The sequence below is a fragment of the Garra rufa genome, chromosome 19, assembly GCF_049309525.1.
Source record: "Garra rufa chromosome 19, GarRuf1.0, whole genome shotgun sequence".
Taxonomy (NCBI): domain Eukaryota; kingdom Metazoa; phylum Chordata; class Actinopteri; order Cypriniformes; family Cyprinidae; genus Garra; species Garra rufa.
This window is the reverse complement of record NC_133379.1, coordinates 11,847,751-11,861,312: the sequence shown is the minus strand read 5'-3', so window position 1 is coordinate 11,861,312 and position 13,562 is coordinate 11,847,751. Positions and strand designations below refer to the sequence as shown.

Here is a 13,562-nt window from a genome sequence, read left to right as displayed (position 1 = left end):
ATAGTAATTACATGTGTCACGACTTTTCTCTGAAATGTTTTCCTCTAAATGTATAAATGCACAGAAAATGAAACTATAGTGGATCTCACTAATCAACTTGTCAGATTTAATGGCTAGTCTATCTTCTAGAATAATACTAATGATGCATGAGTAAGCACTCTAATTAAAATGTGATAATTCAGTGTTCATATTTTAAACTTATTTTTATACTTACCTTTTCAATTTTAATGTTGGTACTTTTGAGCAATTTTTAATTAGGTTTTTTAGTTAAATATTACCATTCAGATTTATTTTCAGTTTTAGTTTCTGTTCTGTTTTAATTATTTTTCTGCTTTAGGTTTATCTCTTTCAATATTTTTATTATTTTAGTGTTAACTACAACAACCAAAAAAATCAGTAGGCAACTAAGTGAAATTTTTCATCTAAAATATTTGTTTTATTGTATTTTTTTTTAAGTACCAAAAATGTTTTAAAAGTTTTAGATTTACTTAGCAATAATAACTAGGGATGGGAAATATATTATCAATACAGTGATATCACGATAGCAAAACTGTCTCAATATTATGATGGTCATATGACTATAAAACGATAGGTGTAGTTTTTGAAATATATTTAAACTTCATATTCTAAAATAAAAGGTGTGTTTTGGGCCATTATGCTTTGACAGTATCTGTCAAAAGAACAAAAACCAAAAGCCCAATATGGCTTAGTCCCTTTGAGTCTTTTATCACTGTTCATTTCAAAGCGAAGCGTGCACTTAGTTCAGGCGATCATCTCGTGATCCGGCGTTTTCCATGCCTCAAAACAGCTCAGTTCACAGTAAATGAATGTAGTAAACTCATTTATTGCATGTGGTTTGAGTTTAGCGCAAGTTTGGGAGCACAACGGACAACGATTATGCGTTCTTTTTTGCAGCAGATGATTACCGCATTTCACTAGATTTGTAGTGTGACACGCTTTTGCAACTTTTCACTGAAACTGGTTTTCCTTCAAAATAAAAGTTCTACTGCTGTTTCTGTCAAAAAAAAAAAAAAGCTTAAAATTGCAGTATGAATTAATGACAGCTAGCGGTTTAAATGCTTCAGGCTTCCTAAAACACCAGTAAGAATGTAATTTAGACTAAGACAGTATATCACAAATAAAAGGAGGTTTGGTTCCACTTTAAAGTTCAGGTACAAGCCAATTCACTGACTTTTAAGTTAAGTTAACTTAAGTTTTCTGAGTTAAGTTCACCTTACTTAATTGCAAACATTTTTGTATTACAAGTTTTCTAAAATGTTAGGTTTTATAGGCAAATGAGACCTCATTTAATGTAATATGTACTAATTTGTTTCACTCGTTTCATTTTTTTAACATAAAGTCAAACGCTTTTACAGATGGAATTTTGGGCATCTCATTTTGTCACTCTATAATTCAGAAAGTGCTTAGAAATTATTTTAATTTTAAATTTTGAGGAGAATAAAATACAAAGTACAAAACCAAGCAAATTATATATGAACAAATTCCTCTGTAAAAACCTTCAGGATATAGACAGGAATAACAATGTAAAGTTTGGTGTGTGTAAGTGTTACTGAAGTGGAGATTTATGGCTCAGTATAGGAGAAAAAACTCATTTTGAGAAAACAGCCTTTAAAAAATACGTATTGTAATTGAAATCTATTGACACAAATAGATAAAGTGCTATAAAAGAAACACTTAAAGGTGTCTTTTGGATGTTTTCTTTCCACTAGTCTGAAAAAACACTTGAAAAACCAAAAAGACCACAATCTCAGGTGCATGAAAATATTGTTTTTGTCAGCAGAGTCTCCTCTTAAACATTGCAATAAATTTCGAAACATGGATCATATCACAATATAATCGTATCACGAGATTTTGATATAGTTACATCCCTGATAATAACTTTACCCTGTCCTGAACATTAACAAGCAGCAACAGTTGAGAACTACCACCACAATGTGCAAATTAAAGTCAAAAAAGCCTCACCTTCAACTTCCCCTTGTTAAAGGCACACACAGAGACTTGGTAACTAGCATGGCCAACATCCACAAACACCACAGTCCTGGGCTTTTCCTCTGGAGCAGGCAGGTCCTGTTTGTAGATCCCATACGCCAATGCAACTGCAATTACAGTTAACATGTGAACACATTTAACTCTTTAATATAAAAGCAGTGTTTTTCTTTACTACTAATTATCACCACTCTGGATGGTTCACCTAAAATTACAATGTCAGACAAAGAATTTAAAAGCCACAGTGGAGGAGTCTGTTCCTCAAACAAAACAATTATATGACTTTAGATCAAGGGTGCCCAAACTAGGTCCTGGAGACCTGGTATCCTGCAGAGTTTAGCTCCAACTTGCCTAAACACACCTACCTGGAAGTTTCTAGTATGCCTAGTAAGAGCTTGATCAGCTGGTTCAGGTGTGTCTAACTGGGGTTGGAGCTTAACACTGCAGGACACTGGGCCTCCAGGATTAAGTTTTGGCACCCCTGCTTTAAAAGGTGTATGTGTCCATATCTGATTGCCGGAAAAGGAATAGCTCAGAAACTCAGCATAACTTTTCCTTTGTGCTCCATAGAACTAATACAAGCATGGCATCACATGGTGAGAATATGATAGGTCTGGCATAAATAATGGCAGATGTTTCATTTTTGGGTGTAGTAGATCCATCATGAGTATTATATTTACCTGCTGTAGTATCATTCATGAGTCTGAGACAGTTAAGGCCTGCAATCTGTGCAGCATCCATGACCGATCGTCTCTCTGCATCAGTAAAGAAGCTTGGAACCTATGCAAAACCATGAGAACGGAAAAAATAATAACTACTCACATTTATTACACAGTAACTACAACAGCTAAATAATCAAAACATGCATAAAAATGCAATATTCTGGAAAAAAAAAACATCAGTGAAGTTATTTCTACTGACAGTGGAGCAGAACAAACAGCAAATGAGAAATGCTCAACTCAAAATCAAATCAAGGGCAAAAAAAAAATGCTGAAGTGATGTGGGGTATCTCATTCTGTTACTCCATAATTCAGAAAATACTTAGGACAGGCAAAAAAAATTTTTTTGGGGGGGGGGGGGATAAAATGTATAAAAATCAAGCTAATTATATATGAACAAATCCATCTGTAAAAACCTTCAGGATATAGACAGGAATAAAAATGTAAAGTTTGGTGTGTGTAAGTACTACTGAAGTGGAGATTTATGGCTCAGTGTAGAAGAAAAAAACTCATTTTAAGAAAACGGCCTTTAAAAATATGCATTGTAATTGAAATCTATTGACACACATAGATAAAGTGCTATAAAGGTGTCTTTTGGATGTTTTCTTTCCACTAGTCTGAAAAAACACTTTATGAAAAACCAAAAAGCCCAAAATCTAAAACTTCACAGGTGCATGAAAAAACTGTTTTACAACATGGTTTTACATAAAACCATAATGTCACTATATAACATACTAATATCTTCATGCCTTATAGTTGCATTTAGCAGATTAAAGATAGATAATTTTTTTTTTTTTGCGATGATATGAGTACACTTCTTTTATGCAGATAAAGTTTGACATGTATATAGCTTTAAAAAGTGTACTGCATGCACGCAGGTAAAGCATGACGTCCTATATATCTAACTTTTAATAAGTGGGCAATAATAAAGATTACATTTCTGACAATAAAGCAATCAAGCAGTTGAGATAAGAGTTTCCCTATCTGCCAAAAGTACTGGAGTTTCAGAAAAAAACTGCTTATCTGCCTTTTCCAAAGTGCAGTCATGAATATATGTGAAGCTGACCACACTGCTCCTTGCATTTTGCATTTCTGGTTAAGAATATTTTATGTAGATTTAGAGAGAGAATAGACGTACAGAGATGACGCAGTCTGCCACAGGTTTTTTGAGTGCAGCTTCGGCGGTCTCCTTCAGTTTGGTCAGCAGCATGCCAGTGACCTGCTCAATGCTGAACACCTTCTCTTCCTCCATATACATGACCTGTGGGGACATACAGCATAAAGTACCGTGAAACAGCCACATCTGAATCACACAACTAAACAAAGTTGCTATCAAATCATGCTTTTTACTATATGCGACCCTGGACCACAAAACATTTTTGGAAATTGAGATTCATCTGAAAACTGAATAAATAATTTTTCTATTGATGCATGGTTTGTTAGGATAGGATAATATTTGGCTGAGACGAGAACTGTTTGAAATTCTGAAATCTGAGGGTGTATAAAAAAAAAAAAAAAATCTAAATATTGAGAAAATCACCTTTGAAATTGTCCAAATTAAGTTCTTAGCAATGCATATTACTACTCAAATTAAGTTTTGACATTTACAGTAGAAAATTTACAAAATACTTTCACGGAACATGATCTTTACTTAAAATCCCAATGATCTTTGGCATAAAAAAAAAAATCGATCATTTTGACCCATACAATGTATTGTTGGCTAAGTGCTACTCAGAGCTGTTGAGAAACAGAGTTGCGACACGCTTTGATCTCACCGCCGCGGGGTCACGTGGTTCATAGAGCTCTCAATAGTTCCAAACAACTCCGCGCTGTCAATGTGTTTGAATGGGGTTAAGTACGATAGACAGCAATTTTAATATATTTGCAGCAATTTTGAGTAATTAACACATAATGGCATTGATAACTACTCTGAATACGCTTTACAATCGCATTTTATTCTGGGAAGTGATAAAGAGACATTAAAATGCAGTCAAATGTGACCAAACACCTTAAGTGTGATTTTTATTCAATTAAATAATTGTAATATATAGTTCAGCTCTATTTAGTCCATATTTTGAGGAGTTTTTTGTACTAAACAATGTGTGCAATAATGATCCTGACCATTTAAAAGATAACACTTCCTAATATATTATTTATATTACAGTTAGTGCAATATTTAAGGTTAAATACATTTGAATGTGTATTTGGACATGATCAAACACTCTTTTTTTATTGTTTCGATGTAACGATTTAATGTTAAATAAAAAAATAATTTACTCGTGTTATTACTCGTGTTTATAATATTTAAATATACAACATAAGTGAATATTATAAAAGGCAAGCAAATATGGCATTTAACATAATAGAAAAGATGAAAATAGTGTTAAAAAAAAAAAAAAAAAAAAAAAAAAAAAAAACACACAAGGCAACCAATTGCATTCAACATACATTTTTATCATATTTCTTAAATGCAGTCTTTACTGAAACTCATTCAACCTCCTACAGGGAGAGAAAGATTGCAGTAAGACTAAACTTAATAATATGACAACTAGTATCTGGTTATGGTCACTATTAGGGGTGGCACAGTTCACAAAACCCACGGTTCGGTTCGTATCACGGTTTTCGGTTCTGTATGGTTCTTGTTTTTATTTTTCATTTTAATCTTTAACACTCCAGAAGTTTACTTTGGCATATGAAATGTAGCTTGATTATCCACAAATTAGGATACATTATTAAAAAAAAAAAAGTTATATCATGTAATCATGCACAAACTGAATTGGACTTGACTTTAAGCACATTATTGAGACCATCTCTGAGGAAAGCTAGGGGAGATTTGATGCAGCAAGAGAGAAGACATTGATGACATGCTTTTCATTTATTTGGCAAAAACAGGACAATGTGTATCTCTACAGGAATTTGTGTGCCTTTTTAGCCCATAAAGATTGAACTGAAGAATTAACTTGCATGTCTACCAACACACTGGCGTGATGTTTTCTCAAATGAACTGACAAATTAAGATGAAATCATGAAATCCAAAATGTTCAAATTTCAAATGTAGACGCGCGGTATGCGCGCTCGTAATGGAAGCGACGCGGTGCGACACGCTCGTTTTTCCCAGGCGCGTGCGTGCCGCATCGAGATAAAAACATCTCAACTTTTCAAAATTCCGCAAGCTCACCGCAGACCATGTGACCTGAACCAACCAATCAGCTTCATCCTTTCCTTTAATAAAATTGAAAGCACAGCCAAGTTGGATGAATAGCTGGCGCATCCTCCAACTCCGGGCAGGTTTTTCAACCCGCGGGTCCCGCTATTATGAAATTATTTGGCCCACCCCAGCCCGCCCCACAGTACTGTGTTTATTTTTACAACCCGCCCCGCCCCGCGACAATTAAATAGACATACTATGCATTGTAATGCAAATGAAAACCGAAAGTGCTTGGAAACATTGCCCTTTAAACTGGCAACAATACTGTACAATTATGAATATGAACCATAAATCAAATCATATTAATAACAAGATAATCAGTGGTGTAACGTTAGTGGTGCCGGAAGAAATGTGGGTATATATGCTTCATTTATGAATATCGTTTTGAACGCATTCGTTTACTGGATCCTTGGACTGAAAGGTTTACAGGTTCACTGGTTTACGGAAGTTCTGATCATAAAAATCTGCTTCTTTTTATTTGTAAGATATTGTTTTCGTTATTATGTACTGTTTAAAATGACTAGGGTGCAGGAGACGCAGCGAGCGCAATCACCAAATACACTTCAAAGCAAGCCGGCGCCACAGTCCTGACTACATCATGGCTGTCTTTATTGTGTGTTTTTAGCAAATATTTACATTCATTCACATATGACTGGATGTGGTTGACTGTCATGATTTTGGCTAATGCAGGATAATGCGCATCAGAGGAGATTTAAATACGCATAGCACCAGGCCTGCAGAGCTGAATGTGCGTTCGCTTGATGCGCTTGTGGCTGGCAGCGGGAGCTGCTTGGCGCTTTCGTGAGGTGACGCGTTGATAACCTTAAAGAACTTAATAAAATATGAAATCGCGATTTTTTAATAAAAATATTAGATACATTGTAATTGCACCAATGGCAGAATAATTAAGAGGCAATGTTGTCTGACCACACGATGGCGCGCCTAACTAACTGCTGTATTCAGAACGGAAAACAAATAACGCGTTCTGGTAAAATAACGTGAGTCACTAAGTGGACATGATTAGCTGCTTGCTAGCAAGTTAGCCTGTTACATTACATACAATTTCACTTATCACATAAACAGAGTAGAGAGATGATTGAAGACAATAGCGAATTATTTGCATATCAAGGCTCGAGTGCGACCAGCATATTTGTATTTGCGCATTTGAGTGGAGCTTCAAAGGTTTCTATGTGTTTTGCACGTTGACAAATGTAAATCAAGTGTAGAAAGAGTGTAAATAAGAGACTGAATGGGCAGTAGCTTCGTTTTTTATAATAGAGCTTTGTGATATTGCGAACTAAGATGAGTGACAGCTTTTAATCATTTTTAAGGGAGTTTGTAAACGAGATATTGATTTATTATAACAGTTAAATAAACAAGAAGTTATTATTAAGTGACTTACATTGTCTGACTATAACACTATTGCCTGATTTTGCTGTTTCGTCATCAAAAGTAGTCTGAAACAAGTCACAGCTGAGCCGCTGCGCATCTCCACTCAAACACAGCGGTGTTTCGTTTATGAATGAACGTGTGTTTTTAAATGAATCTAGTGAAATGATTCAATTTCCCGTTCATTAAGAGTCACTTGCATTATTCTTGAATGAACCATCCGTTCAAACGAATCAAATGAATATGATTCAGTAATTAAATCAGTGTCTTACCACCACCTGCTGGCAGATCATTTCAGTTATTTAAATCATTTAATATTTCTGTGTTCAAAATTGTATATTTTTGTATACGATATAAGTGCAAGAGAAAAGCATGGAAATATATATTTTCCTCCCGTCTCATATTTATTTGTCTTACAAACATTTACTGTGTCTGGTATGATAAGAATGGGGTCTGGTGCACTGATGCAGTTGTAATGTATACTGCAAAATATATGGTGCCCATATATATTGTGGAAAAGCTGGGGTTTCTTTACATGCTAAAAGTAGTAGGGGGGAAAAAAATCGATTTAAATCGTAAATCGGATTTTTTGTGAAAAAAATCTGGGATTTTATTTTTAGGCCATATCGCCCAGCCCTAGCTGGAACTATTGCCCGCTTCATGACATGCTTTACTTCCGCATTCCTCAGTTCCTATAGAAACCTACCGGAGTGTCGCAACTTTCTCAACGGCTCTGATGCTACTTAAGACTGGTTTTGTGGTCCAGGGTCACATATGACCTGAACACTGCTGTTTAATTAGTCTTACCTTAATACCAGTGGTTCCAGTTGGCATCTGAGCAAGATCATAGACCAGGCCTGACTTTGCTGCCTGTACATACGGGTCGCTGAACGCCCTGCCATGGAATCGCTTAAAACCCTGCACAGTGTTCTTGCAGTTTGTGACCACCTTGTTGTGACAAAAACAGAAAACACCATTACAACTTCTATTCAGCTTGCATTGCAATGTCTTATCCTGCTTATTCAGAATAAATAAACACTTACCTGGCTTTTGGCGGCTGCCCCTATCGATCGATTACGAGGGCCGAATGACACGAATGACCTGAAACGAGCACATCGTTAGACTCTACAAAGACCATCTAGTAACCAGTTTCTTCAATGCTGACATGTTGCTTTCATTTAATTTTAATTTAGAATGATCTTAGAGTATTTCACTTTCAGAACAAAAATGTACAGATAATGTACAGTGAGTCTTCCAAGATGTTCATGTCTTTCTTTCTTCAGTCGTAAAGAAATTGTTTTTTGAAGAACACATTTCAGGATTTCTCTCCATATAATGGACTTCTATGGTGCCCCCGAGTTTGAACTTCCAAAATGTAGTTTAAATACAGCTTCAAAGGGCTCTAAATGATCCCAGCCGAGGAAGAAGTGTCTTATCTAGCGAAACGATTTGTTATTTTCTAAAAATATACTTTTTAATCTCTACACAGAGTACACACAGAGCTAGACAAGATGAGCATTTGAGGTTATAAAGTATATAAATACTAATTTTTTTTTTAACAAAATAACCCATCATTTTGCTAGATAAGACCCTTCTTTCATCGGCTGTGATTGTTTAGAGCCCTTTGAAGCTCCATTTTGGAAGTTGAAACTCCAGGGCTCCATAGAATTCCATTATATGGAGAGAAATCCTGATATGTTTTCCTCAAAAAACAATTTCCTTACGACTGAAGAAAGACATGGACATGTTGGATGACAAGGAGGTGAGTACATTATCTGTAAATTTGTTCTGAAAGTGAACTACTCCTTTAATAAATTGTTGCTCTTAAAGCTCCTTAAAAGAATAGCTCACCACAAAATTAACAATTGCTAAAAATTTGCACACTCAGGCCATCCAAGATGTAGATGAGTTTTGTTTCTTTCATCAGGTTTGGAGAAATTGAGCATCACATCTTTATGGATCCTCTGCAGTGAATGGGTGCCGTCAGAATGGAAGTCCAAACAGCTGATAAAAATGTCACAAGTAATCCACACCACTCCAGTCCATCAATTAACATCTTGAGAAGCCAACTGCTGCATGTTTGTAATAAACTAAATTTACCATAAAGACATTTTTAGCTTTAAATCATTGCTTCCAGGTAAAATATGAGGCCATAAGTCCATTTACTGTTGTCTCAAATCTAAATCCACTACAATCTCAGGATGTTAACTAATGGATTGGATTGGAGTGGTGTGGATTACTTGTAGATTATTGTGACTTTTTATCAGCAGTTTGGACCCTCTTTCTGACGGCACCCATTCACTGCAGAGAAGGTCATGGAAAGCTACATTTCTCCAAACCTGTTTGCATGAAAAAACAAATTCATCTGCTCATCTTGGATGGCCTAAGGGTGCACAAACTTCCTGTATTTTTTTTGGTTAACTATTCCTTTAACTAGTACTTTTGTCATGGTTTAAAACTAAGCACATTTAAAATACATTTAAGCATTTTAACAAAGTAATAACTTAAGCCATCCTTTAATATGCAACAACTATCAATAATAATTTCCTCTCTGAAGTGAAACCAACCCAATTCCAAAATGAACTTTCAGTAGTGATAAAGTTAATGAAATGCCTGAGACTTGTCAATTTTGAGGTTCATAACCTTGTCCATTTGCCTGATAAACAGAGGTTCTGTTCTATCTTTGTGGACTTATTTACAACAGAAAAGCAAAAACTACAACTAAGTAGTCTCATATAAATTATACTGACTTATCTTACATCAGCTTGCCATTAATTTCTACACTACCAGATTTTTTCTCACCAATCCTGCATTTATTTGATCCAAAGTAAAGTAAAAATGATAAAATTCTGATATATTTTTTACTATTTAAAACAACAGTTTTCTATTTGAAAACATGTTCGAATTTAATTTATTCCTGTGATTAAAGCTACATTTTCAGCATCATTACTCCAGTCTTTAGTTTCACATCATCCTTCAATCATTCTAATGTGCTGATTTGCTGTACAAGAAACAATTTATTACTATTATCATAAATATATTCAAAACAGTTTAGTAGATTTTTTCAGTATATGAATAGAAAGATAGCAAGATCAGCATTTATCTGAAATAAAACTACCACTCAAAAGCTTAGTTAGTATATATTTTTATTTAGCAAGCATGCTTTAAATTGATCAGAAGTGATGATAAAGACATTTATAATCTTACAAAACAATTCAACGTGAGATAAACTCTGTTCTCCTGCATTCTATTCGTTAAAGAAACCTTTTTTTTTAAATAGTGAAAATATTTTACAATTTTACGGTTTTGTTGAACTTAGGATCAAATGAACACAGACTTCTTTTGACTGGAAAGTGTATCATCAAGACATTCTAATGTGCTGATTTGCGGTTTAAGAAACATTATTATTGTTATTAATAATATTTAAAACGGTTTAGAATTCTTTTATTCTTTTATGAATAGAATGATGCCAAGATCAGCATTTCTCTAAAATAAAAGCTTGCAGTCCATATTTATTTATTTATATATATATATATTTTTTTTTTTTTTTTTTACCAAGGAAAACATCCATGATCTTTGAAAAATCCTGCAATTAAAAATTAGCTATTCTTCTATTGATTAAATAAACCTGAAAAAATCTGCTCATCTGTTTTCAACATAATAATATTTTTTTGCACAGAAAATCAATTATTAGAATGATTTCTGAAGAATCAAGTGACTGGAGTAATGATGCTAAAAATGCAGCTTGGATCACAGGAATTAATTACCAGTACAACATAGTCAAATAGGAACCAGCAATTTTAAATAGTAAAAATATTTTACAATTTTACTGTTTTGTTGTACTTAGGATCAAATAAACACAGGCTTCTTTTGATTGGAAGTGTATCAGCAAGACATTTAATATTTTAAATAACACGTTAAAAGTCATGCACTGATGCAAGTGCTAAATTGATATGCGTAATATATTAATAAGAAGACAAATCAAAATTAAATGTAATAAACAGTTACTAAGAGTTATGTTTGTCGCTTTTCCGATCGGCCTTATTACAATGTGCTAGAATGTTCCTGCGGCCGCCGGTGTGACGTCACATCAGAAGCAGCAGCACGAGCCACGCTTTAGCATGCGGCTAACCGCTCTCCTTCATCACTACTCTCTCATCAATGAAAAATGCTGTCATTTATACTCATCATACAGTTTGAACATCCAAAACAGAGCATCGTGATTATAACCAGTATTAAACTGATACTGCAGCAAGAGGAACATGTCTGAACCATAGACTGTAAAAACTAGTTTTACGTTATTTAAATATAGCCATAATGAAAGAGAACACGTTCGAAATCACCTCCCACGCTTTTTAATTTTGATGTCATTGTGTGAATGTATTGTGACAGGTTAGTTTAACAACTGAGGGAAATACATGAGAGCTCTCTCCAGTAAGAAACAGAATGAAAGTAATTGACTTACGGTGTACATCTGTCGCTGTATTCGTTTGCAACGGTTTCTATTCCACCGGCCCGCGCCACAGCAACATAACAGCTCTGGAAGCCCACATCAAATCCCACCACTGACATCTTCACTGGAAATTACGGCTAAAATACTGAATACTTGCTATAAGTGTTCTTTTAAAATATATTTAACAGTCACGGAGGAGCGAAGGTAATCTTGTTATTCCTAAAAGTCGTGTTTAACGCGATTTCATAGTTGTCGAATGTCCATTGACTAACTTGATGCAGACCGGCTGACTGCTACATGTAATGGATAAACTGGAGTTCACGCCGAAGTCAGCGGTTTTATCGCGAGAGTTCGGGACTTCTAGATGGCTCTGGAGCTTTCCGTCAATGACGTGAGCGTGACGACAAATCCAGCCAATCGAAAGCGAAAGATGAGTTATCTTCTTTTTTTCTTTTTTCTTTTTTTTCCCCATGCTTTTCTCAGTTGACACAATGTATATATTTGTCTGTTTGTATAATATGTGCCAACAATATGTCAACTCTTTCTTGTATTCTTTCCTGCATTAATTAAAAAAATTGAGTTATCTTCAACTAAAACCTAAACTTAACATTTTTATCAGTTGAATATGAAATAAACATCAACTACAATAAAATAACAATATAAGCTTATTTTATTTCAACTAGTTGTCAAGGCAGTATTTCCCGGTTCATTTAAAATATTAGATTAAAATATTTTAAAATGTAAAATAAAGACATTTAAAAAAAAACATACAAATGAAAAAAACAATACAATTACTAAAACTTTAACACTTTATCTAAAAAAAATCTAATTTAAAATATTTACAAAAACTATAATAGTATCTCAATGGTACTACAATAACACGTGTGTATATTTATTTTACATTTTAAAATATAAAATTTTGCAGATAATGAGATTGCACGACTATAATTTTGAATGTATTTTCTCAAAAGATGTTTTCTCATTTTAGTTAAAAAAAATATTTAAAAAAGCAAAATAAAAACTGAAATTAAAATGAACATAAAATGTAAAAATGTAATTTAAAATATTAACAAAAATATAATAGTAACTTTATTTCAAACATACTACCATAACGCTTGTTTTTTATATATATATATATATGTATATATGTATATATATTTAGTTTTTGAAGTCAATTTCTGAGTATGAATAGAGAAACAGTGTTTGTGTAATTGAACTTTAAACTTTATAGGTACAATATTTCTCATTATAGTTTAAAATATTCATTAAAAATATTTTAAAATTCAAAATAAAATAAAAAAAAAACATACAAATGACAAAAACACTAAAATTACTAAAACTTTAACTAAATTAAATTAAAATGTGACAACATAAAATATAAAAATGTAATTTAAAATATTAACAAAAATATAATAGTAACTTTATTTCAAACACACTACCATAACGCTTGTGTATAATTATTTTAAATTTTGAAATCTAAAATTTGCATGGTAATGAGATTGTATTAATTTAAATTATGAATAACAACATAATTATCCTATATCACACAACACAATATAATCGGAAACCATTTGTTTTGACTTTATGAATTTAGAATTTTTAAAATTTAAAATAAAGATATTTGAAAAATCATACCAATGATAAAAACACAATAAGATTACTGAAACTTTAAATTAAAAAAATCTAATTTAAAATAACAATTTCAATGGTAGCCTACTACAATAACACTTTTAAAATATAAAATGTGCAGATAATTTGTTTTGACTTTATGAATTTTGAATGTAAG

The 13,562-nt window shown here is 33.3% G+C and overlaps 1 protein-coding gene across 1 annotated transcript in view; it reads right to left on the bottom strand.

Moving 5' to 3' along the window:
* hspa4a (heat shock protein 4a) overlaps positions 1-12,101 on the bottom strand; it is a 28,680-nt gene extending 16,579 nt beyond the window's left edge. Inside the window, exons 1-6 of the mRNA XM_073824115.1 lie at positions 11,789-12,101; positions 8,367-8,424; positions 8,131-8,271; positions 3,865-3,987; positions 2,688-2,787; positions 1,984-2,117 (exon numbers count right to left, since the gene is read on the bottom strand). Coding sequence (XP_073680216.1) covers positions 1,984-2,117; positions 2,688-2,787; positions 3,865-3,987; positions 8,131-8,271; positions 8,367-8,424; positions 11,789-11,895 — 663 coding nt within the window. The 5' untranslated portion in view covers positions 11,896-12,101. The remainder of the gene's footprint in view (positions 1-1,983; positions 2,118-2,687; positions 2,788-3,864; positions 3,988-8,130; positions 8,272-8,366; positions 8,425-11,788) is intronic.
* Positions 12,102-13,562: the final 1,461 nt, after the last annotated feature.